The sequence below is a fragment of the Exophiala xenobiotica genome (assembly GCF_000835505.1).
Source record: "Exophiala xenobiotica strain CBS 118157 unplaced genomic scaffold supercont1.2, whole genome shotgun sequence".
NCBI classification, from domain to species: Eukaryota; Fungi; Ascomycota; class Eurotiomycetes; order Chaetothyriales; family Herpotrichiellaceae; genus Exophiala; species Exophiala xenobiotica.
In genome coordinates, this window is record NW_013562493.1 from 4,563,142 (window position 1) to 4,588,151 (window position 25,010).

At 51.9% G+C, this 25,010-nt stretch overlaps 10 protein-coding genes across 10 annotated transcripts; 8 read left to right on the forward strand and 2 right to left on the reverse strand.

Annotated features, from left to right (window-relative positions):
- Window positions 1–406: 406 nt before the first annotated feature.
- Window positions 407–2,571, forward strand: PV05_03919 (uncharacterized protein; the record flags this gene model as incomplete). Its single annotated transcript, XM_013464602.1, has 7 exons — window positions 407–484; window positions 530–636; window positions 700–1,005; window positions 1,073–1,510; window positions 1,566–1,822; window positions 1,871–2,301; window positions 2,353–2,571. 7 exons carry the CDS (start codon window positions 407–409, stop codon window positions 2,569–2,571), a joined length of 1,836 nt encoding a protein of 611 aa, XP_013320056.1.
- A 557-nt stretch (window positions 2,572–3,128) lies between these two features.
- On the forward strand, window positions 3,129–4,857 carry PV05_03920 (uncharacterized protein; the record flags this gene model as incomplete). Its single annotated transcript, XM_013464603.1, has 5 exons — window positions 3,129–3,317; window positions 3,372–3,465; window positions 3,521–4,021; window positions 4,076–4,240; window positions 4,301–4,857. The coding sequence occupies 5 exons, from the start codon at window positions 3,129–3,131 to the stop codon at window positions 4,855–4,857; spliced, it is 1,506 nt and encodes a 501-aa protein (XP_013320057.1).
- Window positions 4,858–4,985: 128 nt separating this feature from the next.
- Window positions 4,986–6,576, reverse strand: PV05_03921 (uncharacterized protein; the record flags this gene model as incomplete). Its single annotated transcript, XM_013464604.1, has 3 exons — window positions 4,986–5,350; window positions 5,418–5,638; window positions 5,696–6,576. 3 exons carry the CDS (start codon window positions 6,574–6,576, stop codon window positions 4,986–4,988), a joined length of 1,467 nt encoding a protein of 488 aa, XP_013320058.1.
- Window positions 6,577–7,162: 586 nt separating this feature from the next.
- On the forward strand, window positions 7,163–7,806 carry PV05_03922 (uncharacterized protein; the record flags this gene model as incomplete). The annotated part of the gene is made up of 2 exons (XM_013464605.1): window positions 7,163–7,489; window positions 7,606–7,806. 2 exons carry the CDS (start codon window positions 7,163–7,165, stop codon window positions 7,804–7,806), a joined length of 528 nt encoding a protein of 175 aa, XP_013320059.1.
- A 43-nt stretch (window positions 7,807–7,849) lies between these two features.
- PV05_03923 (uncharacterized protein) lies at window positions 7,850–8,080 on the forward strand (the record flags this gene model as incomplete). The annotated part of the gene is made up of 1 exon (XM_013464606.1): window positions 7,850–8,080. One exon carries the CDS (start codon window positions 7,850–7,852, stop codon window positions 8,078–8,080), a length of 231 nt encoding a protein of 76 aa, XP_013320060.1.
- A 670-nt stretch (window positions 8,081–8,750) lies between these two features.
- On the forward strand, window positions 8,751–9,366 carry PV05_03924 (uncharacterized protein; the record flags this gene model as incomplete). The annotated part of the gene is made up of 3 exons (XM_013464607.1): window positions 8,751–8,775; window positions 8,842–9,088; window positions 9,159–9,366. 3 exons carry the CDS (start codon window positions 8,751–8,753, stop codon window positions 9,364–9,366), a joined length of 480 nt encoding a protein of 159 aa, XP_013320061.1.
- A 460-nt stretch (window positions 9,367–9,826) lies between these two features.
- PV05_03925 (uncharacterized protein) lies at window positions 9,827–10,988 on the forward strand (the record flags this gene model as incomplete). Its single annotated transcript, XM_013464608.1, has 2 exons — window positions 9,827–10,360; window positions 10,458–10,988. The coding sequence occupies 2 exons, from the start codon at window positions 9,827–9,829 to the stop codon at window positions 10,986–10,988; spliced, it is 1,065 nt and encodes a 354-aa protein (XP_013320062.1).
- A 123-nt stretch (window positions 10,989–11,111) lies between these two features.
- PV05_03926 (uncharacterized protein) lies at window positions 11,112–14,644 on the forward strand. Its single transcript, XM_013464609.1, has 2 exons — window positions 11,112–11,418; window positions 11,524–14,644. The coding sequence occupies exons 1-2, from the start codon at window positions 11,333–11,335 to the stop codon at window positions 13,619–13,621; spliced, it is 2,184 nt and encodes a 727-aa protein (XP_013320063.1). The 5' UTR covers window positions 11,112–11,332; the 3' UTR covers window positions 13,622–14,644.
- PV05_03927 (uncharacterized protein) lies at window positions 13,690–18,584 on the reverse strand. The gene has a single exon (XM_013464610.1). The coding sequence runs from the start codon at window positions 18,477–18,479 to the stop codon at window positions 13,833–13,835; it is 4,647 nt and encodes a 1,548-aa protein (XP_013320064.1). The 5' UTR covers window positions 18,480–18,584; the 3' UTR covers window positions 13,690–13,832.
- A 280-nt stretch (window positions 18,585–18,864) lies between these two features.
- On the forward strand, window positions 18,865–24,487 carry PV05_03928 (uncharacterized protein). Its single transcript, XM_013464611.1, has 2 exons — window positions 18,865–19,447; window positions 19,497–24,487. Exons 1-2 carry the CDS (start codon window positions 19,311–19,313, stop codon window positions 24,061–24,063), a joined length of 4,704 nt encoding a protein of 1,567 aa, XP_013320065.1. The 5' UTR covers window positions 18,865–19,310; the 3' UTR covers window positions 24,064–24,487.
- The last annotated feature ends 523 nt before the right edge of the window (window positions 24,488–25,010 follow it).

A 25,010-nucleotide genomic window follows, 5' to 3' on the forward strand; every position in this document is an offset into this window, starting at 1 on the left:
GACTTGAGACAGCTATTAATTGGTGGTTGCCTCTCGAGTTTCGGGTCCCCTCGACGAACGAGCTAACTTTTATACTGGAGTTGTTGTCATGTCGTGGTCAAGGATTGCACTTGAAGTGCGCTCCGATCCAGGTCCGGTCCCCGGATATCGCCAGCCTGATAGCGGCCGCACCAAAGTGTTCGTCTTTCTCCAGACGGCGGCATCAGGCCATCTGGGTACCTTCTTTCGGCGGCACACCCTACCATTGCTGGAGTTGCGGCGTATTGCCTCTCCGCAATGAGCCGAAGAACTATGGAGTTCCCCGAAGTCCTCCAGTTTGGCCGAGATTGCGGGGAGAGTGCTGATGGTGCCTAGATAATTCGGCGAGCTGATCTTCATTTGGCCGACCTTTTCCTCGTTCACAACCATGGAAGCAACATCGATCGAACGGCCAGCCTCGCAGAGGCACCGGTCAGTAGCTTGTTCAGAGTGTCGCCAGCACAAGGTTAGTCAGTATCTTTGGTCGACCTATAGACTGACAGAAGATTAGCTGAAATGCGATGCGCATCAAGACTATTCCAAGCCATGTTCTCGTTGTCGGCGCAGGAGTCTAGAGTGCAAGATATTGGGAGACTACAAGAGAATCAAGAAACCAACGTATAAAATCCCCTCCGGAGAATGCCACATCCAGAGTCCAGACACGTGCTGAATCATAGCCAGGAAGGCTGAGCTAGTTCGCGAAATCGAGCGCATTCGTAAAGAAGTCAATCCGACGACAGCATCAGATGTGCGACCATTAGAACATGACTCGACGCTTCAGGGCCAGACGAATCATGGTTCCAAATCCACCACCCCATACAATATCGCAGCGGCCCTGAGCGAGATTCCTTACAGTCCAGCTTCTTCCGTCTCGACAGAGTACCAGCACAACTTGCAACAGGATGCTATCTTGGACCTGCAGGGTCAAAGCAGAACGATTGACGGTGTAACGATCGCCTCAGAAAAGATCAATGACTGCTTCAATATGTAAGGACCGCCCGACAACCACGTTGATGGTGATGTTCGTCGTTTCGGTTGACCAACTGTTGCTCAGCTTCGCTACCCACTACTCACCTCAAGTACCAATTGTCGAACAGCCGATGTTATTGGATGCCACATTTGAAAAATCGCCCTTGCTCTTCTGGACAATTGTCACCTTAGGATCGCGAAAGTACAGTCAGGATCCGACTGTATTCCATCAACTTTCTCATCGAATGGCTACTCTGGCATTTCAGAGCTTGAAATCGCGGCAATCACCCATCCAAACTGTTCAGGCGCTTGTTCTTTTGTGCGCTTGGCCGCTTCCTGTGAAACACCTACTTAATGATAAGATTCACACTTTGGCCGGTGCCTGTATGCAGCTTGCTCTCCAGATCGGGCTACACGTTTCTGGTGTCGGGCAAGACTTTGCTAGGGAGCGTGTGCAGGCTCAAGTGTCGGAGCAAAATTACAGGGCTCTGCTGTGGCGATATTGCACCATAGTTTGCCAAAGGTAATTGAGAGAACAGCGCAATGCATGTAATAAGCGACTGACTTGCTCGCGCCAGTGCCAGTATCGGCGACGGCCTACCTCCAAGCATGATCGTCGAGGCTTTTAATCCGGATTGGGTGGATCAGAACACCATGAGTCCAGATTTCAATCAACTGGCTCTCAGGACCAAGCTTCACCATATTCAGAGTTCCGCCATTTCCAAAGTCGTACCATATATCATGGCCCCGGCCGATGATGCGAGTCTTGAAGGAATCATTGAGATCTTTGATTCTCAAGCACGAATGCTTCAGTCACAGCTGCAGGACGACATAGGTACGAAACAACTCCCGTGGGACGTGGTCATAGCTAAAGCTCTCACAGATATGTTGACGATGTACTGCGTCCGTTTGCACATATGTGTCTCTCGATTCATGGTCAGACAGCCTGTATCGATGACTGGACTCATCGAGCTCTATGGCATAGCCATCAACTTAATCGAGAAATATTCGTCGATGGACGCAGCCTCGGACCTTGCACTGTACTCAACATTCTACCTTTCCCGTGCGCTTGGGCTTGCTGCGTTTGTGGTACTCAAGCTCCACCACTCGCCACAGCATCTAGTCATCGATCGCGAAAGAGGGGAGCGCTGCTACTTTAGCGTCATCAGGCTATGTCGTCGAAGGTCCTTGGATACCCCGGATCTGGACTCGAGGCTTGCAACAATTTTGACTGAGCTGTGGTCCAGCTCAATGGTCTTTCGCGGCCCTGACGGAATTTTCGATGCTCTCAATGTGAGAATTCGAAGCCGTCTGGTAAGTGCTGAGTTTCGGATGTCGTAGCGGAGTCACTGACAGCTCTTCCAGACAATGAGCGTATTCTTCGATTGTCTCTGGTGGTGGAGACAGGAGTTTCGAGGCCAGCCAGATCCATTTGTCTCACAACCGTCGGCCGTCAGACAGACAGCTGCGGATAGTTTGACACAACTAGTCGACCCATTTATGGTGTTTTCAGACGGCTTAGACTACGATGAAAACTACTTCGGGATGTATGGGACATACCACGCTACGTTGCCATACTCATAGTGTAGTATTTTCCCAACCCTCGATCGGCCTGCTCAAGTTGTCAATAGTGTTAGTGTATGATATGGTGACCGTGCTCTCGGGTATGTGGCTGCTCCGACTATCTCCTCAATTTCCTACAAAGACAACACCGTTTCCAATTGAATCCCTTTTGCATACTCAGCCTTTCCCAGTGTCATTTGGCCGATCAGCCCGATTTTGGCCGAGCCCACTGGCCGATACTGGCCGAACCACTCCATTTTCGCGAGGCTTGCAAGCCTAGACCCTCATCTTTTCAATTGAGGAGGATTCCCCACAGCCGGTGGTGGGCTTCATTTGCGGGCAGAAACAATTCGTGTCAAGTGAGTCAGAAGTACATTTCCTGAACAAAGCCCGGGCTTAGTGATGAGAGGCCGTTTCTAGGAGTAGAGTCCCAAACGCTCTAGCCTGGAATCAATGTGGTGGGCGGCCGACCTACAAACTATATAAGAAGTCAAGAATTTCCTCCCCAGTGCGGAGACCCCAGACACCCGAAAGATTCGTGCAGTCTCTAGCCACTTACACAAACTCACAAGGTCAAAATGGCGGACGATGAGAAAACAGTCTTAGCCTTACATGAGCACGCCGAGCAACCGGGTGCCGCCTGTACCGCAGCTGAAGATCCTTCAGGGTCATTGGTAGCACGGCGGAAGATGGAAAGACGATTGGTATGGAAGCAGGACGTGACTATCCTCCCGCTTCTAGCCATGTGCTTCTTTTTCTCTTACGTGGTATGGCCACCTCTTTCCAAAAGTTGAACGGCTCTCATATGGAATTGTGTTCAGGACCGTGGCCAGATTGGCAACGCACGCTTGATGGGGTTGCAGAAGGACCTACATCTGAGTGCCAGTCAGTATTACAATGCCTTGCTGGTATTCTGTAAGTTACTTCAAGACAGATTCTCTCAGGTTCACCTACTGACTCACATCCCAAGTCATCGGTTATATGGTCATCGAACTGCCCTGCTGCCTTGGTCTGATGTATGTCAAACCGGGACACCAATTCGGCTTCGCCACCATCGCCTTCGGCGTGCTTGCTACTTGCATTGCCGCGTGCAAGACCTACGGCTCCCTCATCGCCATCAGGTTCTTGCTTGGTTTGAGTGAGGCGTTCGTACAAGTCGGCTTCCTATATCTAAGTTTGTGGTACCGCCACGACGAGATCGCGCTGCGTTGTGCTCTCTTTTACGTTTCGGGGCCCCTCGCCGGTGCTGTCAGCGGGTTGATTGCGTACGGAGTTGCCAAAAACTTGAATGAAGCCCATGGAATTGCATCGTGGCGTTGGCTTTTCATCGTCGAAGGTATCCCAACCATCACCTGGGGCATCCTGGTCTTCTTTGCCTTGCCTTCGAGGCCTGAAGTGATTGCTGAAAAGGGAACATGGCTCTTCTCCGACAGGACGGAGAGAGAGCTGATACTCGAAAGGACCGTCGCAGGTTTGGCCCCACTCATCCTCTTGTCTTGCCATGGTCGCTGACGGTGAGAAAAAGCCAAAAACACCGCACATGCCAAGTTTGTGCCGCGTCAAGTCCTTCTTGCTTTGACCGACGTCAAGGCCTACCTCGATGCTTTGATCGTTGCCGCCTTCGGTCTTGGTGTGGCCGCCTTCGGACTCTTCATGCCGACTTTCATCAATGAATTTGGCTTCTCGCCTCGTGAGTTTTTCTGCAGGATGCCCCTCAGTCAAGTGCAGACTTGCTAATGGGACCTACTAGTACACACCCAACTGTTCACAATGATCCCATACGCGTGTGCGGCGATTGCCTTGCCGATCATCTGCACAGTGGCCGACCGATTCACCATGCGAGCGATGCCAATCCTCTTTTGCTACATTTTGTGTTTGGCTGGGTTCATTTTGCTCCTTGTGACGACCCAAAAAGCTGCACGAATCGTTGGGACTTGCCTTGTGTCGGCGGGATCTTACCCGGGAGTCATCCTGGCTGCCACTTGGGTCATGTCCACCCACGGAGGATACACGAAACGGTCAACAACCTGGGCAATGTGCCAGCTGCTTATTCAATGCTACAGCATTTTGGGGACCAAGATCTACGACAAGCCACCACGGTTCTTCAAAGGCCATGGCATTCTGCTCGGTTTGCAGACACTGGCGGCGGTGTGCGTTATGTTGAAATGGTGGATGATGTGGAGGGGGAACAGGCAGAAGGATGCTTTAAAAGAGGAGTACGATGGTAGAGAGGAACCGATCCCGGGATTAGAGGAGAGCATTGAGGTGCTCAATGATCGGCATCCCGGCTTCAAATATCTCTTGTAAGAGTATATTGCAGGTGACGACCCCCAGGATGCTTGATGGGGAATGAATTCAAGGATATTGAAGAAACAAACAGACCTGTAGTAGCCAGTACGGACAATCCTGGGGATCTACAAATCTCGTTCTCCGGCTTACAGTTTCGCACTGTCTTTTCGAGGTCGTACATCTCCACTAGACTCGCAGACAATGCTCTCCCCATCCCAGCCGGAGATCAAGTCCTCAACCACAGCAGTCTCATCCTGACCCCAGATAATACCATTAGCGAGTTTCCATTCCTCGTTCCCACTTCCAATTTTCCGTCTGAAAACTCTGTAGCTCGGGACACCACAGATACCAGTGTCCTTGGCTTCCTTCGTCCTGAGCCTTAAGTCCTGCCTGATCTCGAGGCTGTTGGCCTTAGCCATGATATCTTCAGCATTATGGCCTGCTTCCGCGATAACGGAGTGAAGGACGTCGTCGGAAGCTATGTTTTTGTTACGTTCCCAGCATGCTCTGACTGCGGTATGGTTAGCCTCACCAGCCAGTAGGCCTGCATACCAGGCGATCAAATTTGGGGAACCCACATAATGCGTCGACTAGTCTTGGCTCTACAAGAACGGTTCTCAAGACTGCGGGTGTACGAATGGGAAAAACATCGGCCCAATGGAAGTCAATGTTTTTGTCCGGCCGTCCGTTTTGCTTGTTGACATCGTTCCACCACCTGCACCAGTCCGAGTGGTCGAGCTGTATGTACTTTCTCTTTGCTTCGGACTCAGCGGCCAGGGGCAGATTAGGCGCGCCAATCCTGGAGAGAAAAAAAGTCAGCTCGATACTCACAGCAAGAAGCAAGGCGCGTACGTACTCCCTAAACAAGATTCCAAGTAAGAACGGCTTCATCTCAATCTTCAGCCTCTGTCCAAAGATCCGCTGCAACCTTGCGAGTTGTGTCCAACCCAGGAAGGCCCAAGGACTGCTAAAATCGTACCAGAACTCCAGCTTCACCTCTTCCCCGTCTGGGATTTCCCTGCTTTGAGGAGCCACAAACCGTGGTACCACTCCTTCTAGTGTTGGGGTTAGGTTTCCCTGGCCCCTTTCCAGCGTGAACAACGCTTTGTCCACGAACTGTAGCCGATCCTGACCCCAATACATCCTCTCCTCCTCGTGGACCCAAAAGACAGGCACACCAAATGCTCCCCTCTGCAGCGCCAAGGCCGTCGTCGCCTCAAGCTTCTTCCTCTGCTCGACAGCCTCGAACCCTCCCGTCTCAAGCAGCCCTAGAACTCTTTCCCGCGTTTTCGGATCCAGACCTTGACATTCTCGCACCAGGCTTCTTAGCATCTCCGAATCACTCAGATCCAGTCCATCAACCCAATAAGCCCGGTACAAGGATCCCGTCAGGGCTACCCTCTCCAGCCCTTCCACACAGTAGAGCAGACGCAAAGCCCTAGTCGTCTTCTGCGGATGCTTTGGCGGCTGCTTATACTCCACGCCCAGCCGAAGCAGCGTGCGTACGAAGGCCGCGGACGCGACAGTGCGTTTGGTCGGATTGAAGACGTCCGAGGCAGAGCCGGCGGCACCATGTGCAGCGGATGTGGCGCGGTAGAGTGCCCCGAGCAATACAGGACGGTAATTGATCGTAAGAGTAGGATGACGGCGCTGGAGAGCCGGCAACCGCAGAGAAGCGATATAGGCGAATGGGCATGAGATATCGTAGTGGAAGTCAAGGTGGAGACCTGAAGTCATGTTGGTGGATCTGTGGTGTACTGTAAGGCTTCTACGAGACAGACAGGTGCGCTGAGAACGCTGGGGAATTGCACGGCTAAGTACGATATGATACTCCAGTCATCTTGTTAGGACATTTGAAGGATTAGATTTTGATCGTCTCTACCATAAACTTGAAGTGAGGATAAGGTTATGGGACGGAACCGAGGTAGAACGAGTACTCCTCGTTCCCGACAACGAGGATCGGGGATTGCGGACACGGTGTTGCGTGCAAGACGGCATCATAGGGTGTCCGGAATTAACCCCAAATACGGGGTTGACTACGTGACTACGCAGTTCCTCAGCTGACAAACACTAGCCATTGAAGTCTGTAGAGTTCGATCAATCTTTTGGCTCCATCAAAAGGGCCAGTCGCAAAAGTACGCAGTCTTTGCCCAGCGAGCATCCTTCTCGAGGTTGCAGAATATCAATTTGCGAGTTCCGGCTACCAAGGCCATCGGCATCATGCACATTTGTCTGCAGTAATTTCGCCTTTCTTATCGGGTCGAGTACCAGGCGAAGCTCTTCCATAGAGCAGTAAAGCAAGGTGTCGACGTGCACATCCCAAATGGCTTCGGAAACAGAGGTCTACATTGCCGGTGTTGGATTTCCAACCTTGTCTCTGGCAGGAACTTCTGTGAAGACCATTGTGGCCTCCCTTGTCTCTGCTGCCACTAAGGCTCTTTTGGATGCCAGTGTGACGTTTGATGATGTTACCCAAACTGTGGTAACTCTCAGTGGAAACACGCCCAATTATGGCTCCGAGGTGTCTGGGGCATTTTGCCACCGAGATATCGCTATGGACGAAGTGGAAAAAGGATACGAATTCGATACTTCGTTCACCTTGATAAGGGATCGAAGTGCCCAGTGTGGTATGCTAAATACCGTAAAGAAGGTATGTCTCCAGATGTCTGGTGTATATGGTTCGAGATGCTTCTTGTCCAGAGGGCTGATACTTTGATCCAGTCCGCCGCAGTCGCATTTATTTTAGTGTGCGACGCTTTTCTCCAGAGTCACACTTATCTAAAAGATTCGGCGGTGCTTGTGCGCAAGCCACACACTCGACGAGTGGATGCAAAGGGACGGACGGTGGACAGGCTGTATGATATCTGCCAGATTGGTACGTGGATCAAGGGCCCTGGAGTAATTTCTGCTAAAATGGAATCTAGTTTGGGCGCTCAGAGGATGGTCGCGGCCCCACGACACGGATAAAAGGGAGGCGTGTCTCTCTTATTGCGGGGTGGGAAGTAGCAAGATGGTTGAACTAAGTCGCGCCGACGCTAGGGCAGTTCCAAATTGGAAAGATGTTGAGCTCAAACAAGAGGGAAAGCATCGGCTTGGGTATAACCCGGCAACAGGGTATAGAGAAATATCACAGGAGGATTTTGAAACCGTCCGAGCAAGCGGTAAGGCATACAACACCGGGACCAACTCGATACGCTTTCGTCGCAAAGGTGGCAATAGAGCTGCTCTTTCAAAGGTATGAGCTTCGTTTCTTCTCAGAGCAAACTACATAGCGGTTAGGCAAGGTTGTCAGATATAACACCGTTTGGGCACCACTCGGTGTCCGAAATCGATCCCGTCTGTTTGCCGGGGCTGACATACAGTTCGTAGTAGTACGCTTTTGGGCACCAGAAATTCAGCGTCAGCTTTGATCAGTTCCACATGCCTTAGGCATAGAGGTGGCCACCTGCACTCCTGTGTCTACCTTAATTACTCTACCTTCGATACCTAGGTATTCTTCCTAAACAACGGCATGGCTTCGGCGATGGAGCGAAAACGCTCAATTGTGTATGGGCCCGCAAGCTCCACGTCCTCTCCTCCTAACATTTGGCCAGCTTCTTGACCATCATGCCGAAGCGCGACCAGATAGTACTGCTGTCATTTCTCATGTACAAGGCTGCACAATATCCTTCCGGCAATTACAGGACAGAAGCGTCAATTTGGCCAAAGCTATGGCCCGAGCAGGGATCAGAAAAAGCAGCCTAGTTGGCATCATATCAGGAACCCGATATGATTATCTCGAAGTAAATACGGAGTATCCCTCCAACCTTTTGGGACGGTAGTCAATACTTCTGATTTGGCAGATCTTCTTCGCGTGTGCCAGACTAGGCGCTGCGTTGATCCTTTTCAACTATGCATACACCGATTCGGAGATGCTGGCCCTGCTCGAAGCCATCAGTATGTCTAGTTCAGTTTCAGTCCATAGCTCTTCAGCGGCTTGTTGAACTGATATCTCGGATATAGAACCCCAAATTCTCTTCTCACCTCCAGAAGCTAAAGCCTTCGACTACGTACTCGGTTTTACATGCAGCAACGACGTCTCTGCACGGACTTTCCAGTCGATCACGACACAATGGTCTTTCTCAAAAGGTCTGGACGGCAGCTGTCCTCTTGGTCGGGTATTGGTTACTAAAGACGCTATTCCTGATCCCCAAGCGCTAGATATCAAGGCCATCTACAATGGCGTCACTGTCCAGGACGGGAATACTAAGTACGTCGCTGCTAAGCTTCAACCTATGTTTTGATTACTCTTCGAATGAGACATTAACCGTGATTAACAGAGATATGATCTTCAACATCGCTAAGCAGATCAGCTATCTCTCGCAGGGCACGACCATCGAGGCGGGTACAATCTTTCTCACCGGAACCCCAGCGGGTATTGGCTTCATTCGCAATTCTCGAGTGGTGCTGGAAGATGGAGATGACATCAGAGTCTGGATCGAAAAGATAGGTACATTAGTGAACAAGGTGCGGTACGAGGAGTGGTAGGGGCGCCTGAAAGAGAAGAAGGGGGGAGAAGGGAGCGGACGATGGAGCGATTCGACTAAATAGTAGTTGGCGGGAGATCAAGCGGCGTGGGATCAGTCAGCGAAAGAATAGTGGGAGACAACTGTTCGGGGATCATATATATCCAGAGGGACCTTGCATTGATTGACAGGGGACTCGGGTAGAGACTTGAGAAACCCAAGTGGGCCGACAGGTAGGACAGGACATGCATGACCTGAGGTGAGCTAAAGGTAGCTACTGTACCAATGGAGTATTCGGAAACTATGCAATATCACTGGTCGAGTCACCGCAAACGCCCTGGTTATACTCATGAGAGGCGGTATATAAATGTGCTGCTGGCGCATTCCGTCGACATTCTCATCCCACTTCTTCTACAGCATCGATTCCAACCATCATCAACTATTCAAACCAATTTAGAAAAAGTAACCTATCCGTGATCACCATGACTATGACCACTCATGCCGAGTATGACGGACACACTGAGGCAGTCACCGTTGCTGCCGCTTTTCCATCTGCCATCAAGGACCGCACCATTGTCATTACTGGTGCCAACAAGCTTGGTATCGGCTTCACCACTGCGCAGGCTCTTGCCTCTCAAGCACCACGCCGACTCATTCTTGCGGGGAGGTCGACTGCAAAGGTCCAAGAGTGTATCGATGCACTACGTTCAGAATACCCGGATGTAGACTATCGCCCATTACAGGTCGATCTCAGCTCCCAAGAATCGGTCAGAAAGGCCGCTTCCACCGTGATGGCTTGGGAGGATGTTCCTGACATTGATCTTCTCATCAACAACGCTGGAGTCATGAATCTTCCAGAGCGCACGCTCAGCCCCGAAGGAATAGAAATGCACCTCGCAACCAACCACGTCGGGCATTTCCTCTTCACCAACCAGATTTTGCCAAAACTCATTGCTGCCGCGAAGGACTCACCACGAGGTTTTGTCCGGGTCATTAACATCAGCAGCGTCGGCACTGTAAGCATTCTCCTTCCCAAAAGACTGCCCATCCAAGCACGAGCCCATGGTTGGTTCCCTTCTACGCCCGTACCGATTCCTAACAAATCCGCTGCAGATGGTCTCACCTCTTCGTGTCAGCGACGTCAACTTTACCAAGGCAATCAAGGAGCTACCAGAAAATGAACGACCGAACCAGGCCATATTGAAGGGTGCTAACCTGCCAGCCGACGACGACACGACTTATATTCCCATGGCAGCGTACGGGCAAAGCAAGACCTGTAACGTCCTGTTTTCGGTTGGTTTGAACCAGCAATTGTACGAGAAGTACGGCATTCTGAGTCTCGCCGTGCATCCTGGGGAGATTCAAAGCGAACTGGCAAGGCACACGGACAAGCAATGGTTGGAAAAGGTCATTGAGATCAGAGAGGCACGTGGGCTGTTCTGGAAGACTTTACAGGAGGGAGCAAGCACTACACTTGTCGCCGCGTTGGATCCCAAGTTGGAGCGACCAGAGAGTGATGGAAAGGGATACTTCCTGAGTGACTGTCAGGTTGGGGGTGTCCAACCTTATGCTGTCGACGAGGACATCGCGCGCAAGTTGTGGGAAATGAGTGAGGGATTTGTCGGCGAGAAGTTTGCCTGGTGAATCGTCGAAAATGTCTCCGCCCCCATGATGGCGCCGGGCCCATTTAAAAGAAGGTCGACTGCCAATCAGCTCTACAAAAGTCCGATCGTGCCAATAGATCAAGAGACGGGCGGCCTGATGGATCTCTGGTGACAGACTTATTCATAACTCACAGAAACCACCCGTCCATGTCCACAATGCTCGTGCTATCAGGATTTGTCTTACGAACCACATCTCACACTTCCCGAGCAGACCTCTCTTAGCTAAGGTCGATGCATCTTTGGCAACAAATTGAGTGTCCCGACAAACGCCATTAACATGTAACCTGTTTGACAGCCCTCGTGTCCATCACTGACGGCTGAACAATGACTCAACACTGCAGTCCACCATTGGACCTGGTTCAAACTCCTCCCAGGACCCGCAGGGTGAAGACAGGATGTAGAACATGCAAGTAAGTGCCCCCGGGAATGCTTTACCCCGTTTCAAGGAGCCTTGTGCTAGGGGAAGTGAAGCTCCATTATTCGTGCTCGAATGGCTAAAGATCCTCATCGTCCAGAATTCGCAAAGTGAAATGCGATGAGGCATGGCCATCGTGCCGGAAATGCTTGTCGACAGGCAGAGTGTGCGAAGGATACAGCGTCTGGGGCGGTGGGAATAAACCCGTCATCCAAAGCCGCTCAAGGGGGCAGCACCAGGCTCCTACATCTTCATCTTCATCTTCATCTTCGAATCCCAAGATTGCAATCCCGCCTGTCAAACCCCTCACACGGGGCACATTGGCCTTCATCGAAGATGCAAACGCAGCAACAGCCTTGCGTCGCTTCCCCCTCCATGTCCTGCCCGCCGATCAGCATGCCTACATGGAGTGGTTCGTCCAAAGAACTGCGCAAAAGCTCCCTGGTGCTTTCGACCCACCTTTTTGGAGGACTCTCCTTCCACAGGCAAGCCGCTCCGAGCCAGCCGTGTTGCACGCCGTGCTCACACTGGGTTCAATCCACAAGAGAGCAGTGCTTGGTGTCGGCCCCTGTAGCGAACTGAGCACGACCGACGCGGCCGGATTGTTCACCTTACAGCAATACACTCTTGCCACAGGTGACCTCCGCTGTCGCATTGAGAAGAAGAGCAAGACTTCGGTCAGAGTAGCCCTGATCACCTGCGCAGTCTTCGTCCAGCTCGAGTATTTGCGGGGATGCTACAAAATTGCACTCACCCATCTTCGACATGGTCTCACCTTGCTTGAGGAGTGTCTCAGCGACAATGATGATGAGCAGCAGCGTACCGGCGGTGGCTGGGGCTGCCGCGGGCGCGGGCGCCGCGATAATACCACCGAAACCGACGAGGCGATCTTACACACCTTCATGTCGCTGTTGATCCAGGCAAGACTCCTCGGACAAGAAGACGTCTGCCACACTCGTCTCCTCCATTTGATAATCAACAGCGTCTTCGAGCCCATTGGTGCACAGTTCCAGTCCCTCATGGATGCCAGGAAATCCCTAGAGCATATTCTCCTCGAGATATTCAGCTTCATGGACGAAACGAGATCTGCTACGAGTGGTCTTGCTGGACGATCAAGATCAGGCTCTGACGCAGACCCAGTCCCAGTCCACTGTGGCCACCCACCTCTTTCGGACCTCGAGCTCTACCGAATCGCATCCATTCAAGAGAATCTGGATCTGTGGCTAAAAGCTCACGAAACAACCACGACGAGTCCTCGGCACAAGTTCTCCGCCCTGGACAGATTTGCCTTGAAACTGCTGCAAGTCTATCACACCATGGCTTGCGCCATGCTTGAAGACTGTCTTTGCTTTCCTTGTCCGCCTGTCAGCAGCAGTACCACCATCATCACCACCATCTCACCTCCACTGCACTCTTCCTCTTCTACAAGCTCCCCCTCTCCTCCATCAAGCGCCACCCTTTCCACATTATCATCATCGTCGTCGTCATCGTCATTTGCATTCCACAACCGCTCCAGCCAAGGACATACCCCTCCCCAATCCGGCTCTTGCTCTTCATGCACAGCGACCAGCACCAGCAAGACACGCACCACCAGCACTGATACCGAACGACCCCCGGACCGACCGGACCTCTTCAAATCCATTCTCTCTCAATCCACCTGGCTCTACAACGTCGTCTCGGACCCTTTGTCTCATTTACCCGTGTTGCACCCGCTCTCCATCAACGAATCCGCCGCGTCCTCCATCGCCGACATCGGCTTGTTGCCGCCTCTTTTCTACACGGCAATCCACGCTCGGGAATTCAGCACCCGCGCCGAGGCCGTCAGGATGCTGCCCCTCAGGCCGCACAGAGAGGGCATCTGGGAATCCCGTACGGCTGCTACCCTGGCCGGAAAGATCCTCGATCTCGAGCGAGAGCAGGCGGTGAGCCTGCGAGTGAGACGCCAAAACAACAAAATCGGGCTCACCAGGCAAAACAACCAGCCCCTCGCCGCAAATGTAGATACAGGTACAGATACAGATATAGTCCCCGCTCAATGCAGACTGAGAGACCTGCAGATTGAATTACCTGCGGAATCGGACGGTAAGTTGGTGGTAACCTACAGGATGCGAGACGAGCACATGGCACTGGGACGCTGGACCAAAGGCCGGAGCATCCATGATTTGAAAACGGGCCTCTGGACCGATGAATGGCGCTGATGCGGAATGCAAATGAAAAGGAGCTTGAGCGAAACCAAATGAACGTGGAGCCGAACAAAAGCAGAGAGTTATAGTGATGTTCATTCTATTCTCCATGGTCTTTGGACCGAACGCGCTGATGCGAGGCACGAGGGTATTAAAGATAACACGACCTGCCACCCTTACCCTGCCTTGCCTACAATATAACCACAAACCAAATGCAAGAATGCAATCACAAGTCCTTGACCTTCGCCTTACCCTTGACCACCTTATCTGGCTTGGGCTCGGAAAAATTATGCAACCGCTCACCAATTAGGTAGACTTCATCCCGGATCCTCGCCCTCCAGCTCGCAACCTGTTGTTTGACGCCCAGCATGCCGAGCCAGGTGACCAACAAACCCAAGGCACTGGGGTATGCGAAGCGATATAGACGTATCTTCACCTCCTGGTCTTGGATGCCGGCAATCATGATGATGGCCTTTGCGTAAAAGAGAGGGCCGCCGAGGAGAGCCAGACACACCACCGTCACAGGTAGAACGAACGCACGACTCGCGAGACGTACGTCCGGCTTGAGAACGCCGTTGCGGGTGATGGCGTACAGGGTAGTACTGATTCGAGAGCCAGGACCCATGTGCAGCAGGAATTGTCTGTACAGGAGTCGTGAGTAGAGCAGTCCTATGACCCAGGATTGGAGGATGAAGATGGTAGCGATATGGTGGTTGATTGTGGCTGCATCCCCCGGCGAGGAACCCTTTCGGTGCCATGCCATATATGTGACCAGTGGGATGTGGATGTACAATTCCAGGATGAGGGAAAGAACAAAGGGAAGGACTAAGGCCGTGAATGAGAGAAGATAGACCAAGCCGAGAACGTACTTGGCGGTCCCGATGACCTGAGACCAAGACGATTGAGGAATCTTAGACTTGACATAATCTAATGCCGGTCTAGCATAAGCGATAGCATAACCCACAACTGCTAGAATTTGAACGCCTGTCGTGAAGGCATACAGATCGTTCGGTGGAAGGGAAGATTGGGTTACAAAATAGAGAACCAGTCGACCGAGCAAGAGAGGTCCAATGGTGAAGGCTACACCGGTTGTGGCAGCGAACACCCATAGCAGAAAGACAAACGTTGAGATTCGAGCTCCAAACCGGGGTGGCAGGTAAACTTTGGTGAATCGCGTATCTTTCTTGCCGTGATTGCCAAAGTCTACATCAGGTTGGCCATCGATCCTTTCGTTTTGCTCGTTGACTGGCAAAAAAACATTTCGTCCTTTAGGAATGCGTACAGAATCCGATGCCGGAGCTCGAACATAAGTGCCGTCTTTAAGTAGCGCTGTGCTCGCCTTTTTGCCGGTAAAGAGACCCCAGAGTCGATTTGTGGTACTGTATGTTTCGTCTTGTGCTTCTTCTCCGAAGAGGAAATTTGTCAACCTCAGACTTCTAGCACAACCTCGGAACCACCATTTGTACACTGCTGAAATCTTTTTCGAGGGTTCCGCCATTCGTAAGACATACCGCAGCATAAAGTTGTAGAAGAGGATGTCGACCGGAAACGCCAATCTCGGTTCAGGAGTTGCCCACTGTATAGGCAAAACGCCGGGAACGCAGCTCAACGTCCATACCACTCCACCTAAGCACACAATAACAAGGCCGCCGTAGACCAATGCCGAAAATGCAATTTTTCCCAATTGGGCTGGTACAGGTCGCTCAAGCACATCTCGTACCGGATGAAACGTTGGATCGTCAGGATCCCGGATGAAATAAAGAACGCCGGTGCGCATGATCTTTCGACATATTGATACAAACAAAGCGAAGTGGAACATATAGCAAGTTCCGATGAACCAGTGAATGAAGACGCCTGTAAAAGGAGCTCGGGCGATGAAAGCAAACCGTCCAGCAATGGTGGCGTCTGCAAATAACGGTAAAAGGGCCACATCGAGGAGCAGTCCGCAATAGAGCGGAAATAGTAACATTTCGAGTCCGATGATGACGATGACTTTCATGACGCCTCCAGCTTGTCGGAGGCTGTCGGCAAGATAGCCTTCAACTTTCTCGTTGTGATTGAGGCCCATGATCATATGGGCAAATTCCATGAACAAAACCCCGGCCGCTGCAAAGAAGGCATATCCAATCAGGATTGTGATGATCCTGTCCTCCGTGCTCCATTCAACCAGGGACTGGTCGACCTCGAATGAAGGTTTGCCTGATGTGGTAATCAAATCTTGTGGAAAGGTACGAATCGCATCTAATGTGGGTCCCATGAGCTGAGGAAGCTTCGCTAGAAACTGGGGGGCTGATCTGACTCCTGGTCCGAACCGCTCAAGCATCGTATATAAAGGCCGAGAATCACCTGCCGCAACGTCCTGAATCCAGGAGACTGCGGAGACTGCCCATTGTACAGTGTCGCGGAACGAGGCTTTGTAGGAGACCAGGGCATGGTGCGCCATGATGGAAAAGGTCGGTAAGTCAGGCTTGAGGTTGAGGATGGCGCCCGACAAAGTCTTTTCTAAGCGTGCACCACTCTTTTGGCTTAGATCGAGCGTAAAGCCTTCCAGAAACGTAGGGTCCACGATGCTAGTGAGGGCTGGCAGGAACGGTGAGATGATGGCCTTGATGATCTTAAGTGGTTGATTAAGAATGAAGCCGCCAAGGCCAGCCACGAAAAAGAAGACATCGACCGCCATGTCGGCAGTCGTGGATAAAACCAGCAGAGGTGCCTTGATCAGCATGACAGGGTTATGCATGAATAAGAGTGCAATCTTGCCCCAGATGTAAGGACACCAAACACTGGCTGACAGAGTTATCGTGATCAGGAAAAGACTGAAGATGACGTTTTGAATCATGCCAAAAATGGGACCCTCCATACCGAGCAGCTCCAGGACGCCATCCAGATCTTCGATATCTTCTGCAGCATTGGGATCATTGAGATCGACACCAAGCACGATGTTGGGCTGATGACCTGGGACGTCAGCCGCATCGACAGCAGGAGCTTGAGGCTGAGGAAGCGGATCTCGATGGTGGTTTGGCACGAATGGGGCTCCAGCCAAGGCATCTTCCATGATTTCTTCATCATCTTGGCCTCCCTCTGCAGCATCAAGTTGGGCTTCAGCAAGAACTTGGACGTTGTCGAAGTTTTCAGCCGGCCAAAGCCAACGTGCGATCTCTTCCCACCACGATAGTCGATTGCCCTCTTCCCCGTGTGGCTCTTGGTTGCTGGTCGAAGAGCCAGGACTGTCAACGGTGGTCGCCTCGACTGTTTGATTCGGTTGGCCAGCATCGCTCGAGGCGGGTGTCGGGATGATCACGCCTTCTGAATCAGTCTCATCTTCAATTGCGCCTATTCTGTTCCAGTTTCGAGACTCGCTGTCTTCCCCAACAGTATCAGCGTTGGTTTTGAACGACACTCGGCGACTGCCACTATGCGTTGCCATAGACGAGGAAGCATCCACATCCTGAGCATCAATTTCCGCTAATTGTCTTGCATCGAAAAATTCGGGTTCGTCAGAGGAGGTAGAGTTGTCGAAATATACCGGAAATCTCTCCCTATGAGCAGCTTCGGGAGCACTGGTCACTTCGAATCCTCTTTGAACGAGAATAGAATTGCTGAGACTGTGTCTTCTCACCGGTCGAGGCTCCGTGTCATCGGCTATCGCAGAACTTTCACCAATGGAAATCTCGGGTTCTGACTCCTGTGTGTTGTCATGACCTACGCTTTGTGATCTGGCAGTGAAATTTGGTCTGGCCAAAACAGTCCCTGTGTCATTCAAGATGTTGTCGTCTGTCACTACCCGGCGTAATCTTGGAATGGCTATTGGTCTTTGCACCGGTCCTTGAACAGCCACATCGTGGTTCTCTTCAGGTGGAGCTGGATGAGTCGGCTGTTGTTCCGGGATCTCATTCCGAGCGTCTTCTGCAGCATCGGCGAGGTCAGGGTCTGGCATGTTCAGGTTTGGCTGCTGATTTATCACCCATTCTCGAATTAAGAACACCAGAATAAATGCAGTGACCAGAGAAATACATATCAGTTGGCCTTCAACGACATCAATGCATATGCTGTTGACAGCAGGAACATCGGTCAAGGTAGCCAGGAACTCAACCTCGGACAGAAGGGAAGGTGGACGTCTAACCGTGCCCAGAGGCAGAGTCATATTGGACGAGGATACCGGACGTGGGTGTTCCCCCAAGCCTGGCATGAAGATGGACAGAAAGAGTTGGAATACCCTTCCTACAAGGCCTCGACTGAGAAAGATCCGAGCGATATCAGCCAAGGAGAGTTGCATAGGAGGGAAAACCAGTTTTATCCTTTCAAGATATTCAGGCATCGTGAAGTTGAGGGCAAAGGCATCGAGTGACATGTTCGACGCGACTGTAGAAGTCATGTTGGACGTAGTCGCCGTCATCAACTGCATTTGCTCCTCATCTAGCCAGTTTCCATCGGCAAACCAGATCATTCCACGCCAGATTTGTCGTATACACCATGGCAGGCAACAGATCCATATCAGACCGACGATAACATAGCGTGTCCAGCGGAGTACCCCTTTTACTCCGTGTCTTACAAGTTGACCAATGAAGAGGGGAAGCGGTAGGGTTGCAGGCATGGATCGATCGTAGAGTTTGGTGAAGCGAAAGGACGTCTTGCATAGTTCGCAGTATTTCTTCTGAGAATGAGACAGCCATTCCATGAGACATTCTTGATGGACGAATCTGATACTGCCGCTGCATTTGCAAGGATAGAAGAGAGGTTGACTAGGGGTGCCTTCACCACGGCAGATACGACAGTAGTCCTGACCTTCTTCATAGGGAGCATCGTGGGTGTGGGCGCTGGCTGTTTGGCCGGCCAGGGCCACAGGGTGGTTGTCTTCGAGGTTCGGCGGCATCTTGCCAGGATGAGACCATGGCGAGGAGAAGAGGATAGAGGAGAGATGAGAACACGCCGTCACTTGGAGGGGATAAAAGAATAAGTCAAGAGGATATGGATATACCACATGTATTGGAAAGCCGATCGCAGGCAATCCCGCAGACAAAGAAGTGGTGTGGCGTCTGGAGCAAGGTCACGTGTATTGCTTAGATATTATGGTCTGACCGAGCAGGATAGGCCGCTGCCACAGAACTTTTCGGGCAAATATGAATAAGTACTCTGTATCCCCAGTCCACTTGATGTTTTGGTGGAGGGCGGTCATCATATCAAGTCTACATACGCCTAGCATCTCAGGAAAGCATCATCTCAAATCGTGAAGAGGACGTGTACAGTACTTTTGTGATATGGGGTTTCCTGTCAGACCAATGTGTATTTTATCTGGTGAGGCGCAGGCAGCCTTTACTTATCGCCGGGCTCGCATATGCTCTGACGTCGACCTATCTTCCAGTACTTGATTCTGACGCAACCTAAACCTGGTCTGTGGCTCACCCCGTTATCCGTGTTTGAAGCTGCGACACCTCCACAGCTGCTTCACAATCCAGAACTATCCAGAATCCTTGTCCTGACACTGATACGGAGCAAACACGCTTCCCATCCTCAACAGCGTGTCCTCGGTATCCTAATTGTCCTCCTCTGTCCTCCTTGAATTCCCTTTCCCGGTTGAATCGAAGGACTCTCCTTCAGAGCTGGTCCACCAGTCGCCGCTTCATCTCATCTGCAGTGGATCCGTGGCTGCACTGAGTGAGTTGGTGGAAGACGATTCCCATTCAGAAATACACCACCCGTTGCAATGGCGGTGGCTGAGAACGGCAGGCCCATAGAGAGTGTCAAGGACAGACCCAATGGACATGCTGTAGGTCCAGTGGTCCGAAGATCTCGTGCTCGTCGTCAAAGTTGGACATTTTGGCTGTTCAACAATCTTGCAAGGTATGGAGTGTCATCACACTATCAGTACGCACCTCTGACCGACTTATAGGCTTACTATCTGGTATGCCCTTCTGACCATCATCTTCCGATGTCCTTCAACCCCCGAAAAACTCACCGAATCCTCTCCACAAATATGTCAGACATACCTCAGCGCCAAGTCGTATGCTCAACCACATCTACAACCATACTACGACGAGTATGCGGCTCCTTATGTGGCGAAAGCTCAACCGTACGCAGAATTGGCAAATAGACGTCTGGTCCGTCCTGCGTCCATTTTCGTGCGGCTCAACTACGACAAATATGCTGCTCCTCAGATTGATACTGCAAAGGAATATCTAGACGCTCAATGGGAAAAGTCCGCTGTGCCTCAGCTCAAATTGGCACAACAAAATGCTGCAAGATTATACCATGCCCATCTTGCTCCTTATGTTGACAAGGTTACCGCTGTGACTGTTCCTTATTTCTCTACCGCTCGCGAATCCGCAGACCACATGTACCAGCATTACCTTCTGCCATCAGCGAAGTATTCGAGGCCGCACTTGGACAATGCATACAATACTACTCAGCGATTTGTCTCCACGACTGCATATCCCCTGGCTCGACATGCTTGGTCAGACGTGGTCATTTTTGTAAATGGCACATTCTGGCCTTTCTTGAAAGGTCTTTACATTGACAATGTAAGACCACAGCTCGTCATGATCAACGAGAGAGTGGCCAAATATCGAGAGTCGCGGAAATTGAAGGCTGCCATGGACGACGTGGACAAAACCTATTCAAGCTCCACGGCTTCTGCAAGTCCTACTGGCTCTGCAACAGTTGACGACGTTTATGCAATGTTTGATGCTGACGAGGAAACCACGACGTCCACGACCACTACTGTGGCAGAATCTCAATCTACGGTGGAGCCACCACCACCACGACCGACATATGCATGGGCAACCGAGGAGCAGATCTCCGAAGACCTCAAAAACTGGCAAGAGAAATTTGCCGTGGCGGCTGACAAAGGCACTGACGATCTCCGCGAACGAGTCACGTCCATTGTCAATAGTCTTGTCAAGAGTGACATAGACGGGATCGGACGAGGCTTAGCCACAGCTCTCGAGAAAACAGTCGAAAACGAGATTGACAATGTCAAGACCAAGATCAAGTCTGTTGTTGGTGCAGTCCCTGAAGATGCGAGCTCAGAGGAAGTCAAGAAAGCAGCAGAGGAGATTCTGAGCTCAATCCGTGCATCGGGTGCTGAGATAAAGAATCGTGCTCAAAAAGTGCGCGACTGGGCCCAGAATTTCGAGACTGGTCTGACCCAGCGCTTGGCCGCCGCTTCTGCTTCCACTCTGGAAGTTCTGGATGAGATTAAAGATCTCGGGCTTCAAGAAGTTGGTATGCGCTGGGCTTGGATGGAAGGTGTCACCTATAAGCACTGGGCAAAATTCCATGCGGTTCGAAAGCAGCTTGACGATTGGAAAGAAGAAGTTCAAAATGTCGCGACCGAAAGTCCCGAAGCAGTAAAGGCCATTTCTACGGCTCGACAAATCATGGAAGAGAGCATGGCAATAACCGAAGATGCTGCAAAAGAACTGGTCAGACTCAAGAGTGTTGCGCAATGGAAATTACGAGCACGAGATGCGACCGACGACTTCGAGGCCAAGAGCATGCCAGCAGAAGCCGTGTCTGCAGCATCTAGCCTGGCATCGGAGCTTCAAGGCGTTCCTTCACAAGCAGTCGGTTCCGCCAGCTCTGCCTTGTCTCAGGCGAGCGAAGCTGTTGCTGGTGCTGTCTCATCTGCTTCTTCTGCGGTCGTCGGCACCAGCACGGGCACCGTGGAATCCGCCACGTCAAAGCTCAGTGAATTAGCCGATGAAGCACTCTCATCGGCATCATCCGCAGCTGGCCGTTCCAGCACCGGTTCGCTTGAGTCAGCAGCATCTCAGGCCAGTTCATCGGTAGCTGATGCTTACGAATCTGCTTCTTCAGTAGTTGCTGGCGCTAGCACTGGCACTGCCGAATCACTTGCTTCCCGGTTATCAGAGTCTGCCTCGAGCTTGACCGATGGAATGCCAGAATCTTTCAGCTCAGCCACCAGCGTCATTGCAAGCTCGGTGTCGTCGCTGACAGACTCGGTCGTCAGCCCTTCGACAGACTCTCTTTCCTCGGCAAGCTCAGCAGCCGAAGAGATGGCTAGCTCATTGTCCTCTGTAGCAGATTCGGCTACCAGCCAGGTCTCAGCCAAGGTTTTCGCTGGAGCTATGGCGCAGGAAGTCAAGGGTACCAAGCCTATCCTGGACGACGTCTTTGACGACGACACTGCATCAAGCTTTTCAGAGAAAGTTCAAAGCGTTGTCAATGACGCTGGAGATCGGTATGCTGAAGTCACACGAGCAGTCTCTGAGGCTATCTACGGTACTCAACAGGGGACTGTTGAAAGCATCACATCGGTCGCAAGCGATCAGTATGCAAGTGCTCTTGCAGCCGCATCGAGCGTGATATACGGTGCTCCTCAGGGAACTGCAGAAAGTATTGCTAGTGTGGCATCCGAGCAATATAATCAAGCTGTTGCAGCTGCAAGTGCTGCCATCTATGGCACCCCTGCACCTGTCACTGACTCGATACTTCAGCAAGCCAGCTCTTTGTACAGCCAGGCCATGAGCAGGGCTGAGGAGAACTACAATGCTGCGAAGTCTGCTGCCTCAAAACAGATCTCGGGAACACCAAAGCCAATTCATGAAGAAATGCTATCCTCCATCGAGTCAGCATATTCTGGTGCGACTGCTGCTGCCAACAGCAGACTTGAATCTGCTCGCTCTGCAGTGCATAAAGTAACCGCCAGCGCCCTTCCAACAACCAATCCGCTTCGCTCTGTCACCGCAATGGCCTCTTCTGCCTTGCAAGACTCATTGGCCGCGGCCTCAGCGCAATACTCGAGGGCTAAGGTCGCCGTGGGCGCCACCCCAGCTCCAGCACATGAGCGATACCTCAAAGAGGCTCAGAAGAATTACTACGCTGCTATCGGCATGGCACATGAACAATATGACGATTTTGTCAAAGCTGCTTCTAGCGCCATATATGGTACTCCCACTCCTGTTCTGAGCAGTATGTCAAGTGCTGCGTCGGCTGCAGTGTATGGAACTCCTGTCCCAGCATACCAGAGTCTCATCAATGCAGCTGCTTCCCAATATTCCGCAGCCTCGGCTGCAGCGGCCGCCAGCCTTGAGTCGTACCGATCATCGATCAACTCAGCAGCTACCCCAGCACAAAGCGCACTAGACGAGGCTCTAGCTTCATATTCTAGTGCTGTCGAGGCTGCGTCTTCCTCGCTATCGTCAGCTTCCTATGCCGCCAGCACAGCCGTGTATGGTACGCCCGCTCCCTTCTATCAGAGTGCCCTGGATGGAGCGTCTTCGTCCTATATTGCGGCTTCATCTGCTGCTGCGTCACACATGTCAGCAATGCTTGACTCGGCATCTTCGGCGGCTGGCGGCAAAAAAGGACCTTCGCAGGGTGTCCTTGACAGCATCTCTTCCCAATACGAAGCAGCCATTTCCGCCGCGTCGTCCTCACTATCTTCCGCCAGCGTTGCCGCCAGCACCGCAATCTACGGTGCACCCACAGGCTCAATCGAATCCATGTCAAGCGTAGCTTCTCAAAATTGGGAAGCTCTTGTTTCCAAAGCAAGCGAGCAAGTATATGGTACTCCAAGACCATTCTACGATGAATGGGTTAGTCAAGCTGGCGACTACTCGGCACAAGTAACCAATCTCGCCGGGGACAAATATGTCATCATTCAGTCTTATGTTTCTGAATTGATTGTCGGCAAAGAACCCGATTTCACCGAATCCGTCATGAACCGACTCAGCTCAGCCTACTACACTGGCTACGCTTCTGCCAGCAGTCTAGCCAACGATGCTTACGACTCTGCATCTTCGATGGCCTCATCCGTGTCATCTGTTGCAAGTTCCTACTTCACACCACCCCCGGAAGTATCGTCGATCATTGACACGGTCACCGAACAGCTCAACGCGGCCGTCGATGCAGCAAGTGCACAAATGTACGGCACGACGAAGGGAACAGTCGAACAAGCCACTTCTGCCGCTGCCGACTCGTACTCTTCAGCCAGTGCTGCTGTCAGTGAAGCTATCTATGGAACCCAGGTCGGATACGCCGAAGCTGCGCAGTCCTCGTTCGGTGATATGGCAAAGAGCGCACAAGGTGCTATCTCTGTGGCCATCTACGGCACACCAACAGGTACAGTCGAGTCCGTCACGAGTGCGGCGGCAGATACCTACTCTTCTGTCTCGTCTGTTGTTGGAGACAGTATCTCAGCTGCCGCTTCCGTGGTTGGAGACATGCCGGGTCAAGCAGCCAGTATGGCCGATGGCATGAGGTCAAAGGTGTCAGAGGCCGTCTATGGACCTGAGCAGAGCGCAATGGAGAGTGCCCAGTCACGTATCGCCGAAGCTGTGGAGAGCGCCAGGATGGCTATCGCGGCTATGGCAAGCGGTGCCGGAGCAAGTGGTGCGAGTGTCGCTGATGCCGTCAGCAGCAGTGTTGACGAGATGGCAAGTGCTGTGAGCAGCACGGTGAGCAGCGCTACTCAGTATGTGAGGGATGAGTTGTGAGCGGCCAGTCCGCACAAGACAAAGCTGGTGAAGTTGCCAAAAGCAAATGATGCGCCTTATGAACTGATTGAGGATGTGAAGATGAGATGACTTTTCCCACCGATACACCATTCGAAGGGGAAGGTTGGGCATGTTGATATCTTATTTTGATTTGTCGTAACTTGCGACAAGCAGGCAGCGTGGGCTCCTCGAGAATGCTTTACTCTGCGTTTGTGGCTTTGCTGTGTGTGCTCGGAATGATACCTATCTTGCTTTTGCTTTTCCTTGAGTATATGATAGCCGACATTATGTACCAACCACTCTAATTAGGATGACATGAACCCCAACGTACTCTGCCAAATTGGCAACAACACGAACGTTGCGAGAAATGAGTTGGTATGGGATGTTGTTATCGACGCGATGCATGATACTGCATTCATTCATGGCGGGAGTTCAGAGGAAGACGAACCACGGTGACATTCTACCGGTCTTCTCTATGGTACTGACGAGAGTACATACACTAACACATGTGCGATGACCATTGCTGATCCAACCGCCTCCCAGCGGATGAACCTTTGATTCCCTCCCACCCTCCTCAACTTCCCCATCTCAACCGCCGCCAACCTTCAATCCCATCCGGAGCACCTAGGTATCCGACTACTCGCTACTCGACGCGCGCGCACTCGAGCCGACTTCAAATCCGCACCCACCCACCTCGGTCAACGCCGATAATGGCCTAAATTGAGTTGACTTCGGTCGGTCGTTCCAATCTCATCCTCTCATCCTCAATGACAATCACCCGTGGTAGTCCAGCGCTGTTTTGCCTCAACGCCCTCAGCGTCCCTCAGCTTGCGAGAGGTCGTCATCCTCGTGGTCCCATTTCTCCTTGCCAGACTTTCAAGGGCTTTCGTTCTTTGGCCCTCATTTCCGGCTCCGGATCAGACCAGACCAGACCAGACCAGAACAAA

Bases quoted from the DNA above. Each gene is read 5' to 3' on its own strand.
- PV05_03928 (XM_013464611.1), top strand. From the start codon at position 19,311: ATGGCGGTGGCTGAGAACGGCAGGCCCATAGAGAGTGTCAAGGACAGA. The intron at 19,448-19,496 runs GTATGGAGTGTC...ACCGACTTATAG, and splicing joins CTGTTCAACAATCTTGCAAG to GCTTACTATCTGGTATGCCC.
- PV05_03927 (XM_013464610.1), bottom strand. From the start codon at position 18,479: ATGCCGCCGAACCTCGAAGACAACCACCCTGTGGCCCTGGCCGGCCAA.
- PV05_03926 (XM_013464609.1), top strand. From the start codon at position 11,333: ATGACTCAACACTGCAGTCCACCATTGGACCTGGTTCAAACTCCTCCC. The intron at 11,419-11,523 runs GTAAGTGCCCCC...CTCATCGTCCAG, and splicing joins ACAGGATGTAGAACATGCAA to AATTCGCAAAGTGAAATGCG.